The sequence below is a fragment of the Eumetopias jubatus genome, unplaced genomic scaffold, assembly GCF_037043125.1.
Source record: "Eumetopias jubatus isolate StellerSeaLion01/CBP00866 unplaced genomic scaffold, mEumJub1_p1.0 scaffold_6, whole genome shotgun sequence".
In the NCBI taxonomy this organism is placed as follows: Eukaryota; Metazoa; Chordata; class Mammalia; order Carnivora; family Otariidae; genus Eumetopias; species Eumetopias jubatus.
Window position 1 is genome coordinate 36,530,366 of NW_028274812.1, and position 16,739 is coordinate 36,547,104.

Here is a 16,739-nt window from a genome sequence, read left to right on the forward strand (position 1 = left end):
AGAGAGGAATGCTAACAAGGATTTGCTTTTGTTTGGAACATGTAATATATTGGGTCATCAGTCTAAATTTTATCCAAGGTGTTCTCTGCAGTTTCATAGTGGGTCTCCTGTCTTCCTCAAATTATTTAGACGATTGCCAGTTACTCTTCTACTGAGAAGTGTATCCCAGGCCAAAGTAAAAATACATAAAAATCTATCCGGTTTGGATTTTTTTTTCCTCCTTTATGATTATTGAACTAACACAGTTTATTTGGTTTGGTTTTGTCATATGACATTAGACACTTTTAAAACCATAAAATTGAGTTAAAATGATAATTTACCAAACTAAATATGTTTATGCTTTGTTTCAGCTATCCTTAAAAAGAAGAGGAAGCAAAGATTTGCCAAAATCTGAAAAAAAGACTCAACAGACTCCCACAGAGGTATGTGGAAATAAAATTTCAACTAGTACATCAAACGCCTCTAAATGTATTTAATAATAAGCTACATCTGTAAGTGGACATAGTAGCCAGATGCACTCATGTAAAAAATGTTTAATTATGCATATTCTTTTGTAGCTGTAGATACAGGCAGTATAAAGCATTCAGTGTCTTTTTTTTTAAGATTTTATTGATTTATTTGACAGAGAGAGACACAGCGAGAGAGGGAACACAAGCAGGGGGAGTGGGAGAGGGAGAAGCAGGCTTCCCGCGGAGCAGGGAGCCCGATGTGGGGCTCGATCCCAGGACCCTGGGATCATGACCTGAGCCGAAGGCAGACACTCAGCCATCTGAGCCACCCAGGCGCCCCTAAAGCATTCAGTGTCTTTGTTTATAAAGCTAACACTAACACCCCTATTATTGCTTTTGTGGTGTGAGCACACAGCAAAATGCCATTAGTACCTTATGTGTTGCTATGTTTGACAACTGTATGCCTAGTGCTAATCTTCTTCACTCATAATGAATAAGGTCAATAGAATGGCTGTTCCTATAGCATCAGGAGTGAGTAGAGAAAGGAATGCTGTAGGAAGGGATGGTGAGGGAAGCAAGAGGCTTGTGATGAGAAGGCCCTAGAAGAAGTAATTCTCTATGCCAGTGATTGGGGAAGCAAAAGCAAGGAAACAAATAAAAATAAAACTTAAAGCATGTACTAAGGGATGCCTGGCTGGCTCAGTCAGTGGAGCGTGTGACTCTTGATCTCGGGGTTGTGGGTTTGAACCCCAAATTGGGTGTAGAGATTCCTTAAAAATAAAATCTTAAAAAAAAAGAAAAAGATATATTCAACCTGGGCTTGTTATGAACTTTAGAAACACAGCCGCAGTAAAGACTAGCTCTGCTTTCAGGATGAGCAGAAGGTGCTGATGCATGTAATGAGGGAGAATTTAAAGCAGAAGAGGAAATATTTGGGGGGCATTGTGGCAAGTGACATTATGGCTCTCCAAGAACACCTGGCTAGTTATTGACTTTTGCATGCATCATTTGGAATCTCATACTATAGCATACCTTTTTTTATTCTTACAAGTTGTTTTCTCATTAGATAATAATTTTAACTAAAGCAATATTGAAATATCCAAAATTTGGAAAAGTTGGTGTCAATTTTTTTAAAAACACAACATATTAAATGGGTTTTTATGTAGATTTATTTATTCATTTTAGAGAGAGAGCATACAAGTGGGGGGAGGGGCAGAGAGCGAGAATCTCAAGCAGGCTCCCTGCTGAGTGCAGAGAGCAACGGGGCTCCATCCCACCACCCAGGAGATCATGACCAGAGCTGAAACCAAGAGTCGGATGCCTCAACCGAATGAGCCACCCAAGCACCCCATAAAACAACATCTTGACTGTTTATCTTCCCTTTTCCTCTCTCTTTCTGCTTTGTTCTTGGTTAACTTTTCTCCTGGTACTGGCACAAGGACATCAAGAAGCGTCAGCAGTTCAAAAATCCCAGAGAATCTCAGAGCAAGATCATTACTCCATTTTTTATTTTTCTCATCGTTCTCTTACCAAGTTCAAAGAGGCTTTGTCACTACAGCTTTCTCACTCTGCCTTTGCCATAGCTTTCGCCACCTTCTGTACATATTTTGCTGTGGATCATTTCACATGTTGCCATCAGTTCTTTTCTCCACCTCATTGATGGAGAAGGGGCTATATGCTCACTGTTCTAAAATCCTAAGTCAGCTTTAATCAGCAGTTTTTTCCTTTTAAAACTCACGTTTGGCCTATTCTTACACTTCCCATGTTAAAGTTTATTTATTTTTGCAACAATAAGCTCTTAGCCAGGAATTTTTTTTTTTTAAAGATTTTATTTATTTATTTGAGAGAGAATGAGAGATAGAGAGCACGAGAGGGAAGAGGGTCAGAGGGAGAAGCAGACTCCCTGCTGGGCAGGGAGCCCGATGTGGGACTCCATCCCGGGACTCCAGGATCATGACCTGAGCCGAAGGCAGTCGCTTAACCAACTGAGCCACCCAGGCGCCCTATCCAGGAATGTTTAAGAGTTTGTTTCTAGCTCTATGACCCTCCCACTCTATGTGCATAGGGGCACCTCTCTGCAAGCCTTCATCAGTTTCCTAGCGGGACCTGGGACCTTACAACAGTCAAGAAACAGTGCAGTCCATCAGTTTTTATTTCATGGCCCAAACGTCTGGGAAATTTATAAGTGTGCTCTTGTGGCCATGGAGGTCCCTGCTAGTGTTTCCAGTTCATTTATTTTCAGAGATTATTACCTGTAGTTTTTAAAAAACCCACCCCAGCAGTTTGACCGGGACTGTCTTGGATGGGAGATCTCAATTATAAAGTAGTCTGCAGATGATTTTATTGCTCAATCAAGGTTGAGGACCATTGATTCTTAGATTACTGCAAGCCTCCCCTTCTATTGTTTACATATTCATCTCCCATACTTGGTCAAGGCAGATTGTCATCATGGGTCATGTTATTCAGCTTTGACTTGTCCGTGGTCTAGTGTCTGATACTGCAACATGTTCAGTATGCACTTTTGAATACTGCCGTGTTTCCTTTATCTAGGTTGAGCCACATGAAACTGCCAACATGCTGTGATTTTGACCTATGCAAATGGCAGTTCCATATGGTTCCACCTACTGTTATCTGTTCGGCTTCGTACTTCATTTTTATTTGGTTTAGCTTCTTTGATGTATTATTTACATGTTCCTCCAGAAGCACAGTGACTTTATTTACTGCGAAATGGTGTCACACAGCATTTAAGAGCAGTGTGATACTCAGTGCCAGCTGTATGGCCTTACGTGACTTATTTATCCTTTCCATGCCTTTGTTTCCTCGTCTGTAAAACGGGATCATAATAGAGAGTTGTTGTATTTATTAAATGAGTTTAATGCATACAATTCATTAGGAGTGCAATTTAGCATCTAGTAGTGGCTAAATCAAAGCTGGGCTCAGCTTACTTCTTTTAGCCCCTCATCATCTTTATGTTTCCCTTCATCACATGTCATTCGTATCTTCTTAAGAGTGAGTCTTTAACATACACAAAAATAAGAGACAACTTGCTTCACATCTGGAAGCATTGTAATGTTTCTTTCCTAGCATTCGCTGTAGAAAATAGGAGCAAGCATGTACTGCCCAGTCATTGTCAACCAGGCACTTTCCATACCATCTCGATTTAACGTTTTTAGCGTTTATATTCAGTATTTCCATGCTCAGTTGCAAATGCAGCTATAATCCTTAGGTTTCAGGCTGTGTATGCAGGGCGCATTGCCTAGGGGGTTCTTAAGTTCCTGGTGTTATAGAAACTATCACACTTTGTATATTGAAAAGATTTCTTTTTAAACAAATACAAAATAATTACTATGGTGCCCATCATTCTCCCTCATAGTGACTTTCTTACATGTAGTATATGTCCAAGTCTTAAAATAAGGTTTATGTTTTCATTCCTTTAAGACAGGAGAGTTTACATATACACAAATCAGGTAGCCTTCTCTTTTATGTTTGCTTCACATAGCCTAGTGAGGTGTGATTCTGCTCCAGTCTGTGACTTAGACCACATCCAGTGCTATTTTGGTTAGATTCACACTGCAACATTTTACTAACTTTTTTTTTACTAGCAAATAAAGGCCTAGCCTTGCAATCAAGGAGTTCTACCATACACGTAGCCCAACCTAACTTCCCAGTCTCCCCTACTCTTACTTCCTAACAAAAACTAGTTTGTGGAAAAGCATACTGGACTTGCTTATTGCTGGTCACCTTTCTATTCAAACAATGTTTCTAAGTCTTGTATGATATTTGACTCTCCTGCCCCTGCCACAACTTTAACCATTTCTTATGTGTCCCTCTTTCTTTTCTTCTTCTCTTCAGTTGCTTTCAAAACCACTGCTATGACATCAACCATCACCTCTATTTTTTTTTTCAACCGTCACCTCTATATATCTCATTCTCGTGTCCTTCCCTTTGGACCTGAACTCTCTACAGAGTCAGAGGTGTAATCTTTGTAATCGTGGGCCTAAGATTCCACCTGCCTGTTGATAGATGTTTCCACTAAATAGCCCCTCCACTGACACACCTCAAAGACAGTATTTTAATACACTCAGACCCATCTTCTTTGTTCATTCTCTATCCCTGTCATTAGCAGCCCCATCCATCAAGACGCCTAAGCTGGAAACATCAGGGTTATCTTTGAGTCTTCCGCTGATGTGATATTAAATATTGTTATGTGTCCTTAGTTTCATACTCACTGAATTAGTTTGAGGGCCCAGCACATAGTCTCTTGTAGAGCAGCTTCTCTCTTCCCTTGTGAAATGGATTTTCATGCCAAATCTTTCTGTAACATACATTCTCCTTCTTCTCTCTCACTGTGCTCCTGGGAATTCTCTCATCTCTTCTCTCTGCTTCTGTCCTTTCTTCTAAACCCCTTCTAGAGGAAAGTATACTAGCCAACACATCCAATTTCTTTTATTTTACCCCATTGCCCTACTTTGCTTCTCTTCTGCTGCTTTTCTAGAAGCAACACATACAGTAGAAAGAATAAGTTTTAGAATCGGTCTGGATCCGGATGTGCTCTGTCACTTATTAACTTGTGCTCTACCAAGTTAATCAACCTTTCTGAAGCTCATCTGCCTTATCTATAAAGTAGACCTAGATCACCTTCCTCACAGGGCTCATGTCAGGGTATAATGATATAAAGAATGTGACAGTCAGGCTCTGTGCGCTCAGCAGCTCTCAACCCTTCCATACTAATTCTCATTAGCAGAAAGGAGGACAGGAGACCTGTGCCCTGCTCTCCACATCTTCCATCTCAAAGGCTCTGGGCCATATTTAATGAGCAACCCTGGAAGAAGCTCATTATTTTCACTACCAGTGGTTGCTGCTACTTTACTACAATTCATCTCAAACATAGCTGACTCATTGCTGGGCAAGGAAGGCATTTTTATTTCCATTTAAAAAATGAGGAGGGGCGCCTGGGTGGCTCAGTCAGTTAAGCGTTTGCCTTCAGCTCAGGTCATGATTTCAGGGTGCTGGGATCAGGTCCCCTATATGGCTCCCTGCTCAGCAGGGAGTCTGCTTCTCCCTCTGCCTCTGTCCCCCTATTCCCCATTCCCCTCTCCCTGCTCATGTGCTCTCTCTGTCTCAGATAAATAAATAAAATCTTTAAAAAAAATATTTAAAATGAGGAAACCAAAATCCATAGAAGTTACACCATTGACTCAAAGAACATACTTAAAAGAGAATTTGGGGAAATTGTCCTCAGGAAATGTGTCCTTGGGCATAATAATGTAGTTTGATATTAGTTAGCTCTCAGCAAGTTGATTTCCAGTTTTTGTTTGTTTGTACTTTTCAACTTAGTCGATGATTAGTGTTTGCAGGGTGTCCTAAGAATTGTGAAAAGAGCTTCTATAGGATCTACTCCATCATCCATTTACCGGGCAGAACCAACTTTATTCATTTCAGACTGTTGGGAATGTATCTTTTTTTTTTTTAAAGCGATCCGGATGAAACACTTGCCAGTTTCTCCTTGGATGGGCCATTCCAGTGTTAAATTTTCCTTACTTTAAATAAGGCCTTTAAATAAGCCATTCTGCCTTGAATACAGATGAAGAGATTGCTTTCTTTGCTCTTTCGCCTCTTTCGGAGCTATTATGAGCCTTAGAGTCAGACAGAACTGAATTCAAATTTCACCTTTGTCTTTTGCCACTTAATAGCTCTGTAACCTTGAAAAAGTTATGGAGTAGCTTTAAACCAGGTATTTTAATATCTATTACTAAGTTTACTCTAAACATTAAATTAGGTCATACGTGTAAAGAACTTTACAGAAGTTGGCTGAGAATAGGTGCTCGATAAATGGCAGCGTGTTCCTTCCAGGGAACAGGTTTCACATTTATTACAGTCAGGGGAATTCAAATCATGTAAAAAACAAAACATACAAAAGGAACATTGTTGAAATGACAGCCCCACGGTTGTGCTCAGTTACAACACATAATGGTCTCTGGATAGTGATGACCATAGTGTTTCTCTTTTTATATTTCTTTCTCTCTTTGTTTCCAGGATGTGATATTGTCTTCATCTTTTATCTGCCAAATAATTTAAACAATTTGTAGAAAATATACAGCATCTACTGCTCTCTCTCTCTCTGGGTCTCATTGAATCTTAATTACAAGAAAAAGCAATTATTTTTGCAGGTGTACTTTTTTTGTTTTCTTGATTTACATAAAAATGATCTCTTACCCTCTTACCCTCTTTTTCCCAAATGAGGAGGACAATGAGGATCTGAAATGCCAGCTGCAGTTCGTGAAGGAAGAAGCTGCTTTGATGAGAAAGAAAATGGCCAAGATTGATAAAGAAAAGGACAGATTTGAACACGAGCTTCAGAAGTACAGATCCTTTTATGGAGATCTGGACAGTCCTTTGCCCAAAGGAGAAGCCGGGGGGCCTCCCAGCACCAGGGAGGCTGAGCTCAAGCTGCGGCTGAGGCTGGTGGAGGAAGAAGCCAACATCCTGGGCAGGAAGATCGTGGAACTGGAGGTAGAGAACAGAGGCCTGAAGGCAGAACTCGACGACCTGAGGGGGGACGACTTCAACGGCTCGGCCAACCCCCTCATGAGGGAGCAGAGCGAATCCCTGTCGGAGCTGCGGCAGCACCTGCAGCTGGTGGAAGACGAGACGGAGCTGCTGCGGCGGAACGTGGCCGACCTGGAGGAGCAGAACAAGCGCATCACGGCAGAGCTCAACAAGTACAAGTACAAGTCCGGCGGCCACGAGAGCGCGCGACACCACGACAGCGCCAAGACCGAGGCCCTGCAGGAGGAGCTGAAGGCGGCACGCCTGCAGATCAACGAGCTCAGCGGCAAGGTCATGCAGCTGCAGTACGAGAACCGCGTGCTTATGTCCAACATGCAGCGCTACGACCTGGCCTCGCACCTGGGCATCCGCGGCAGCCCCCGCGACAGCGACGCCGAGAGCGACGCGGGCAAGAAGGAGAGCGACGACGACTCGCGGCCGCCTCACCGCAAGCGCGAAGGGCCCATCGGCGGCGAGAGCGACTCGGAGGAGGTGCGCAACATCCGCTGCCTGACACCCACCCGCTCCTTCTACCCGGCGCCCGGGCCCTGGCCGAAGAGCTTCTCCGACAGGCAGCAGATGAAGGACATCCGCTCGGAGGCCGAGCGGCTGGGCAAGACCATCGACCGGCTCATCGCCGACACTAGCACCATCATCACAGAGGCGCGCATCTACGTGGCCAACGGGGACCTGTTCGGACTGATGGATGAGGAGGATGACGGCAGCCGCATCCGCGAGCACGAGCTGCTCTACCGCATCAACGCGCAGATGAAAGCCTTCCGCAAGGAGCTGCAGACCTTCATCGACCGCCTCGAGGTGCCCAAGTCTGCGGACGACCGCGGCGCCGAGGAGCCCATATCCGTGAGTCAGGTACAGTTCTGCCTATTGCGAGCCACGGCGATGGCGAGGCTGGTCCGCGGATTCGTGGTCCCTGATGGGGCGTCTCCGCGCACCGACCTCCACGCCCCGCTTTAGGGAAGTCCCCGGTCAGAGCCTCACTGGGCTTCGGAGCCCCAGAGCACACCTGTTTTCTCACGCTCTCCTTCAGGCCTCAGGTTTTCGTAACCCACTTAGGAACTCCCTCCCCTCTGTTTTGTTTAAAAAGGAAATTGACACACACACACCACCCGCTCAGTTTTTGTGTAAAGATTAAAGGATCTTTAAGATATATTATTTCTTTGTCAATATGTTCGGTGTTACTTTACTGAGTCTAATGGATCAAGCTGCAAGAAGATCCCAGATGGGAATCTTTAATTATGTATTTGCAGGTTTTAAACCAAGATTGAAATTGAGTTTAAAATTTTTTTAAATGTTTTAAATATCCAGGATTGTTGTATAACTACTGACAAATGCACAAACCAGCAGTAAAGAGAGAGGATATTGTGTCTAGGGCCCTACCAAAAGGAACAAATGGAAGTCACTCCTTTACCACAAGTGGAAATAACAGAATCATTATTTCTAGAAAAAAAATAATCACTGCCAGCTCTCTAGTGGAGACTCTCAGGACTGGGGAAGGAGTGTTAATACTTTAACTTTAATGCAACACTGATTCAGAGAAATAGTAATAACTATTCCCGAACAGGGAAAACCAGCATTTTTTCCTTCATCCTAATTTGTAGAGGCACAACTGATGAATTGGACTGAGCTGCTGTAGCCAGGTATGGTGGCCAAAGACCCATGCATTTTGTCAGAATTAACCACATAAGAGAGAATTTGTAGAACATAATGGGCAGCGCTACCTCTCTGGCAAACCTCCTGTCCTGTATCGATTGGAGAACCCACGGAAGTACAACAGCATGCATGGCTTTTAAGACACACAAGAGATTTAAACTTAAAAATCAGTGTAGACGCAGAAGCATGACATTAAATTAACTGCCTGTTAGTCACAACTAGAAAATTGCAACCCTATTGCTTATTTACATTGCATGTTGCTCTGCTTTGCTATAAAAAAAAAGTTTTATGATAAAACTTGTTGAATTTTGAAATGTTAAAGCTTATTGTTTCTCTAATTATGTCAAATGGTTGGTTTTTAGTTTCCTTGTAGCAGATTTTTGAATATTTGAAGCTTGTGGGTTTTCAGTTATACCATCAGGGAAAAAAATAGGAATCAGTGAGAGAAAGCACTGTGTATAATAATAGATTATTATCTATTATCTATCTATAATAAAATAAACAGATTTTGTAAATACAGGCTTAAGGGAGGGTTCTTCTTCATCTTAAATTGATTGGATGCTTAGATTAGTTAATATAAATTTAAGTTTTAAAAATTATTATTAATTAACTCTTCTCTTTGTCTCTGCATTTACCTTCCCAGATGTTCCAGCCTATCATTTTACTTATTCTCATTCTTGTATTATTTTCATCACTTTCTTACACAACAATATTTAAACTTGTCTTCCTTTTTACACTATTTTTTGTACTGTAAATCTTTCATCATTTACCATTCATTGTAGTATTTTCAGTTTGTTTATTTTGTTCACCCTTCAAGACAAGAAGTAAAAGAAGTATAATTTCTGTAATAATCAATGCTATAAAAACACTGAAGACTGCTTATTTCTTTAAAAAGACACATCTTACCACTACCAAATTCAATAAGAAGCCCAAGCATTAAAATATTTCAGGTAAGCAAGTAATTGTGACTTTTTATATAAATCTTTTTAATCTTTGCTTCTTTCTTTTACATCTTAATCTGCACTCTTCTTGATAAATAATTATGACTGTAAAAATTGACTAAATCTTTCAATTATTTCTCAGTAGTTGACTATTATGATAACTGAAAAGCTGGACATTCACAAGATGGTCACATTTCAAAATATAGATAGATGGACTTATAAAGATCTTTGCTAGGTTGCATCAGACTAACAAGATAGTTTTGAAATCCAGTAAATGTTAACAAAAATTATGGTGAATGAATGAAATGTGACCATCATGGAAAGTAAGCAACTCGTTGTGATGCTTGCTGTTGGTATTCTGTTTAAAAAGATGTGTTTGGGAGCTAGAGAGTGGATTAGGCCTTAGTTCATTGAGAAAGTGATTATATCTCTCCTACTGCATTTGACCAGCTCTAAGCAAAAGAGCCATTTCTGCATTTACCTACTATACCTGGACATTTGTTGCTGATAAAATTTGTTGCCTGGAGTTCTGTCCTCTAATAGATTATCACACAGAACTGCTTCCAGAGTAGGGAAAAAGTAGTCATTCTCTAGAATTTCATTAAGTCACAATCTGAGGCCAGTGGCATCATTCCACTGGGAGTTGCTCTCTAGGTATAAACTCACTTTGGTGAACCTGAGCATCTCCCTTTCTCCTCATCCCTAAAGTGGCGTGGATAGGTTCCATGTACCCAAAATGTCCTGTTCTGTCCATCTTGTTGACAATTTACCCAGTGGAAAACTGGAATGCACCACTGCCATCAAGATTCAGAAATACCAACACTCATGGAAGTCATGCACTCAGAAATGCTTTGCTGGTTGGCTGGTGGATATGAAAATCTGTGGTAAAGTGAGGTATCTTGTGCCTCAGCATCAAGAATAATATGTGGAAAAACTTTGCTCTACTACGAAAGTTGGTTCTGGAAACAATCTCTCGAGCCCTCATCCCCCAGTACCTCCATTTTTCCCTTTGAGTAATAATTTTTTAAAAAAGAAAAGATAACCCTTCACAATTGTTGAGAATTCAGTTTAAAATAACTGTTCTTAGTCTCCATGTTGTTATTTACATGTTGGGGGGGGTTGTTTTGTTTTGTTCTGGAGGGAGGAGAGACCAGAAGTGAGAAACTGTTAGCCAACAGTTGGAATCTGTCACTATCTACTTGGCTTTTCGTCTTAGAGATTCAAAAGGCTAGGTAGCAGTTTATGACAAAAAGAAATGAAATCATCTAAGTGCTGTATTTAATCAATTATTCCACTTTTTACTTTTTAAAAAAAAATTATCTCAGGGAGAGCAACCACTTTAAAAATCAAAGTCTGTCTGTTAGATCCTTGGTTAAGCCTCCAGACCGCCATCTTAGGGGACCATTTTGGTAACAGAACTGAAAGTCAGTGTCTGATGGCTGAAGTTTATCTGAAATGTTTATTGCCATTGAAGCCACATACACCCACCTAAGCAATGTTTCTCAGCTACCTGTGGAACATTTGGTGGTTTATGGAGGTGTTGTAGGTGGTCAGAATGACTGGGAAGCCCTAATGGCAGTAAGAGGAAAGGAGTCAAAATCTCAAATAATTGTCCCACCAAAATGGTTAATATTGTCCCTCTGATGAAGTATGGGATGCAGTGCACCTGTTCACTTCAGAAGTATCATGGATATTCACCACCCTGTGTGGCTCTAAGAAACAGGCTTCAGAATTGTTAACTTTCTTTATCATGAAAAAAATCAAGAACTCAGTATCTTTCTCAGTGGTTTTCAATCCTAGCTGCACACCAGAATTCCTGAGATGTTTCTAGAATTGAGCCCCTACCTCACCAAGTGAATTTTTGAATCCAGGCAATTGTATTTTCTTAAACTCCCAAGAACCATTTCTTTAGATGTTTGAGTTGTCTAAAATATGTATATGCAGCCTGTGCCAAGGCTGCAGCAAGCTATGTGAGGCCAGCTGTATAGAATCCTGAGCCACCTAGGTTTCAGTAGACCTTAAAGTTTCCACCGTTCAGTGGATGTCCACAGCCTCTCTAGAGCATTTCCATCTTTGTTATTCAGCCTTTGCCTCTAATGACAAAGCAGTTCTAATTCCACAGTGGTGCAATGTTAGAAAACTCTCCTTTCATTAATACAGGTTCTCTAAACCAACAAAAGCAGAGACGACAAATAGGAATAATACATGACAGAAAGGAGGACCAAGATGAAAAGTGCATGAGTGCAGGGTCATGCACACACCTGCAGGTGTAGGCACATGCACACCCTCAATTAGAGCCTCAAGATGACCACACACCACACACACACACACACACACACACACACACACACACACACACACACCCTGGCAATCCACATTTTGTGGATATGTATACAGTTATTGATGCCACAAAGCTTTCCATGTGGTGTGCCACAAATCCTCTGGGAATGATGGGTGCCGGCTGACTCTGCTGTCCAAACCGAGATGAGAAGGCATATACAAGAGGTGTGAGAATGCAGCAGAAATACAGAGCATGGATCCCTGTGCATTTAACAAACATTGTAATGTGGTGGCTGTTAGGTGCAGACAAAATGAATTTCAGTGTTTACTCTTTTTAGCACGTTCAGTTGGTTGATTGACCTGGATGGGCATGTAAACAGCTAACTCTAGGAGATACTCTTACCGAAGTGTAAAAACAAACAAACAAAAAGGCTCGTGGTTGCAATTTATTTTTATTGAACACCTGATAGCATGTTGGATTTGCCTAAGAAAACAATAAAATCCCAAGACATTCTTGCATGGAATGATACCATAAATAAATAAATAAATACAGGGGTGCTGCTTATACCTCAACAATATCCTGTGGCCTGAATAAGAAAGGAGAGGCTAACCAAGGGAAGTCTGGGCTGATCAAAACACCGGCCCCCTCTTTAGATCTCTTGTTAGGAATTAAAGTCATCCTGGTGACAGGGATATTAATCTTACCTATGAACTTCTAAGGCATTGGTTTTAGAGAAGAATTCATAAGAATCTTGAACTTCCATCCAGGCACTCCATATATGGAACCCCAGGAAGAAATTGAGGAGGGGAAACAGGACTGACTTGCCTACTGCTCCCAGCTTCTGGGGGAGTTGGGGTCACTCTGACAGCTTCTCTGAAGTTAGGCAACTTTACCATATGGTTGAATTCCAGGGAGACTCTTTCCAACTCTACCCTACCCACTGCATAGCCCACTTTCCGGTTTGTGCCTGCGTGTAAGCACACACCTCTCCCACACTGTTGTGTACAGTGAGACATGCATCCAGAATCAAGGAGTTCAGACCTGCCTCTATCTCATGGGACTGCTGGGGGGCCAGTATTTGGGAGGTGGTCTTAGCAAACTGCCAGAAAGCACAAAGCAACCTTGCCGCTTGCTGCCTTCTCCCTGGAACTTCAAGCTGTTCTATGGGTACCCGCAGTTTGTGGTTCATTTCTCCCTTACATCACAGACTACAGATGTGGGAATAGAAGTTAACAAAGATGGTACACAAGACCTCAGAAAGAGCGTCCCCTGTATCTTCTTCCCCTCCCCTTTGATCCTGTTACTTGCTTTATCTTCGTTGTACGAAGCTAGTTCTAAAAGAGGAACACCCAGGTTTCTTTGTTCATTGAGAGAACAAAGTCCCCCAATTACTGAGACAAGGAATTTTCTCCTATTTGTACCTTTGAAGCTGTGCTATTTAAACATGACACTGAAGAGAAATAAAAGAAAAAAAAAACCTTATTGTAGAAAATTCCCTTGCATGCACATTCTTGGGCGTAGGGAGTGTCTTTGGTAATTTGGCCTGGATTTAAGAAAAAAAATTTAGTTGGCTATTTTTAAGCATAACTGACTCAAACTCATAAAACAAAGGAAAATTCAGTGCTGAGCCTGGAATGTGTATTGGCCTGCATTCTGCAACCTTCATTTCAATCCGGGTGGTAGAGTTGCGACACGGTTATTAAATCAGCTGCCAGTGAAGTTTGGTATGTCAATTTGGTAGTGAAGCCCTAACTCCAAATATTCATGCACTGCTTGTAGCTCTATTCCTGTAGAACGCCAGCCCACTTTCATCTGGTTGTCATGCTTTGGGTCAGATGCTCTAACCGAAGGTAAGGATTAAAGTGAAGGTGGTGGAGGATGATATCAGAAAGTGAGAAAAGCTGTCCTACAATGTGGATTTTCTGTAGTCTCTGCTGAGTGTTTGAGTTGAGCTGCTATGTATCTATGTTAACAAACAAGACTCGCTACATGATTATCAAAGGCTAGCAAATAACATTTGTCCCTTTCTGAGGTGGTCCAACATAATGTACTGTGAAAGTCAGCACTTCAGCTCTTTAAATTCATGTTGAAAGTACCTTCTTAACCTATGTGTTTGAAAATTAAGAGGGTGTGAAGGGCAGAGAGAACCTCATCAGTTTGCCCACTAGCCTCAAATGCTCAAATGGCTTAGTAATGGAAGAGAATTTAAGAGCTTTTTTTTTTTTTAAATACCTTATAGAGTCTGTTATTTCTTAAAGTCAGAAAACTCAGTTTAGCATCTAGTTTATAATTTCCTTTCTTCTTTCTCATGAATATGTGCAGCTTTTGCACAATCCATGTCATTTCCGCTGTATCATGAGTTCCTGGACAGATAAAACAGAGCTCGACTTTTTAAATAGAACAACCTATGTGTCAGCCTAAATCAGTCACTTAGAACTTCAGAGGTGGAATGTAACATAACAAGTCAGCAGAATTAGTTTATTCTGGATTTTAGGTGACTCTTAGGAATCTGAGCTCCTTTACCTGGAAGAAAAAAAAAGAATGCCTATCTGCTGAGGTACCAGAGCCACTGCATGGGGGAGGGTGTAGCCTTAATCTAACTGCTCAGGCTCCATATAGTGAAAGTACCCACTGTGAAGTAGCCAAAGGAGGTAGCTGATGGAAAGTTAGGATCCCCCAGCCTTGTACGTCAAAAGCTCTTTGTTCGAAGTCCTGATATTTGAAGAAACTAGATGGATTCAGAAAAACAAGGTAAACTCAAAATAGATAAGAAAGAATGAAATCGTGGGACTCTTCCTGTGCAAAATATTTCAATGACGACAGCATCAACAAAAGAGTATGGTGTGAGGGCCGAGGACAGCCATTGGGGTATTGTGTTCTCGTCTCATGTGGACTTTCCTGAGAGCCCTCGGTGTGGGCCATGGGTCTGGCTGACTCTGCAGAGTGCTCTGATCACAGTGTTCACAGAGCTGCCTGGAACTGTGGCTTTGGGCCTCGCTGTCTGTACCTGCATCTTTAGATTCTTTACCATAGTCTTCCCACGTCATGGTGCTGCCTTTCTTTTCACCCCGGCACCAACCCATACAGTTAGCAGCCACCCAGACGGTCTCCCGTTCTCGTCTCCTCCCCTCCCTCTCCCCACTCCGTGTCCCATGAAACGGATTCTTTTCCCAAGCTCCAATCGAAGCTTACCTATATTTATTTGTTCCTCCCAGTTCCTTCTGTGTGCTAACTCTTCTATTATGTACCAAGGTGGGACTAGCCAGTAACTGCTTCCTCTGTCAATGAAATGTTATTAGACAATTACAAACTGGAAATACCTAATGATGATAATAAATCTAACATTTCTGGTTGAAGATACAGGTGGGCTGGCAACTCCCAAGGAAGGCGGGTCAGGAAAGGAGTGGGGACTTATCGCTCTGTCCTCAAATTATACCGCTAAAGGGTTTCTCTCTCTGTCTCTCTCTCAGCCCTGTTTTACTCCTCGAACTTCCTCCCAGGGAGAAATGACTCAGGGTGGCCCTCTTGTGGTGGACTGTCATTCCTGAGGTCCTTTTCTGGAATAAGTGGTAGCTCCAGAACAATCGGTCGGTCCTGTTATTTCGATATTCTTGTCATCATTATCCAAAGCTCCCAAGTCAAGAATCTGGAAATAATATAATGAGATGCCAAAAACTAATTTGAGAACAGTAAGCAAGATCTATCTCTAATTTTAAATAACCCATACTCCTAAAATGTTTTATTGTTTTATTTCTTCAGAACACAGACCAGTACTTAAAAAGAACAGTTAAAGACTGTTTCTTTTGAATATTTCTGTCATCTGGAAATGCCTGTATGTAAGCCCCATGACAGATCTGCTTGGCAAAAAGCTCTGCTGACATGCCACCAGCCCACAGAATAGAAGAGAGAGCCAGCATCCCATGATTCTAGGGGGAAAACATCCAGCACTGGGAAAAGAGCACATTCGCTGAAACACAACAATCTAAATGTGTGACAATCTAATACTCTGTGTTTGACTCTCGTAATCTTATAACCCAAAACAGATTCTTGTAAGTATCAAAATTATATTGGTTTTGCTAAGACAGAATCCAAACCCTGTCATTCTTGGACTAAAACAACACAGGACCCAATTTGACAGAACTAGCTGTGGAACTTTGTAAAAATTAAGAAACTCTGGCCTCGTCACCTGATTCCAAAGTCTGGGGGGAAGGTTCCAGCTTTCATGTTTGTTTTTGTTGTTGTTGTTGTTTTTTATAATTCTCTGAGTGATTGCAGGGTACAACAAGGCTGGGAGGTAACACTAAATTATGGTCCCCTTGATGGGATGCTGTGGGGACTAGGAGGAGAGGCTCTTCACATTTGTTTGTAAGTTTATTTTTGGGTAGTGGACTACTCAGGATGTGGGCAGTCATGCCACAGGTTACATTTCAGGAATCGTCAGCATTGACCAAGCTTGTTGTGAATAAGGATTTGTCTTATTCTTCTTCTGGGCCTTAGGATCCATCAGTATACCTGGTACAGAGTGGGTGCTCACAAATATTTGTTAAATGGAACATTAACTGGAGAGCCCAAGACCTCTCCCTAAAGAATGGAAGATAATTTAAGAGTCAACAAGAGTTCTACTAAGCAACTGAGACCATGTATCATAAAGTATTTTGAAAATTGCAAAAGACGCTGTTTTAGAAAGAAGGATTATTTTAAATATGTCCCCTATAATAGTCTCTAAGTTTTAGTATGTGTAGGAATGAGTTCAGTTTTTCAAAGTCATCACCTTTCCAATTGTTTCTATTTCCTTGCCAAGGAAAATAGAAATACAATACCCTTTCTACTGGTAAATATGTTTGAAGA

The 16,739-nt window shown here is 41.5% G+C and overlaps 1 protein-coding gene across 1 annotated transcript in view; it reads left to right on the forward strand.

Annotated features, from left to right (window-relative positions):
* Positions 1 to 9,423, forward strand: part of MTCL3 (MTCL family member 3) — a 43,118-nt gene extending 33,695 nt beyond the window's left edge. The window contains exons 4-6 of the mRNA XM_028117098.1: positions 351 to 422; positions 6,693 to 7,868; positions 9,313 to 9,423. Coding sequence (XP_027972899.1) covers positions 351 to 422; positions 6,693 to 7,868; positions 9,313 to 9,423 — 1,359 coding nt within the window. The remainder of the gene's footprint in view (positions 1 to 350; positions 423 to 6,692; positions 7,869 to 9,312) is intronic.
* Positions 9,424 to 16,739: the final 7,316 nt, after the last annotated feature.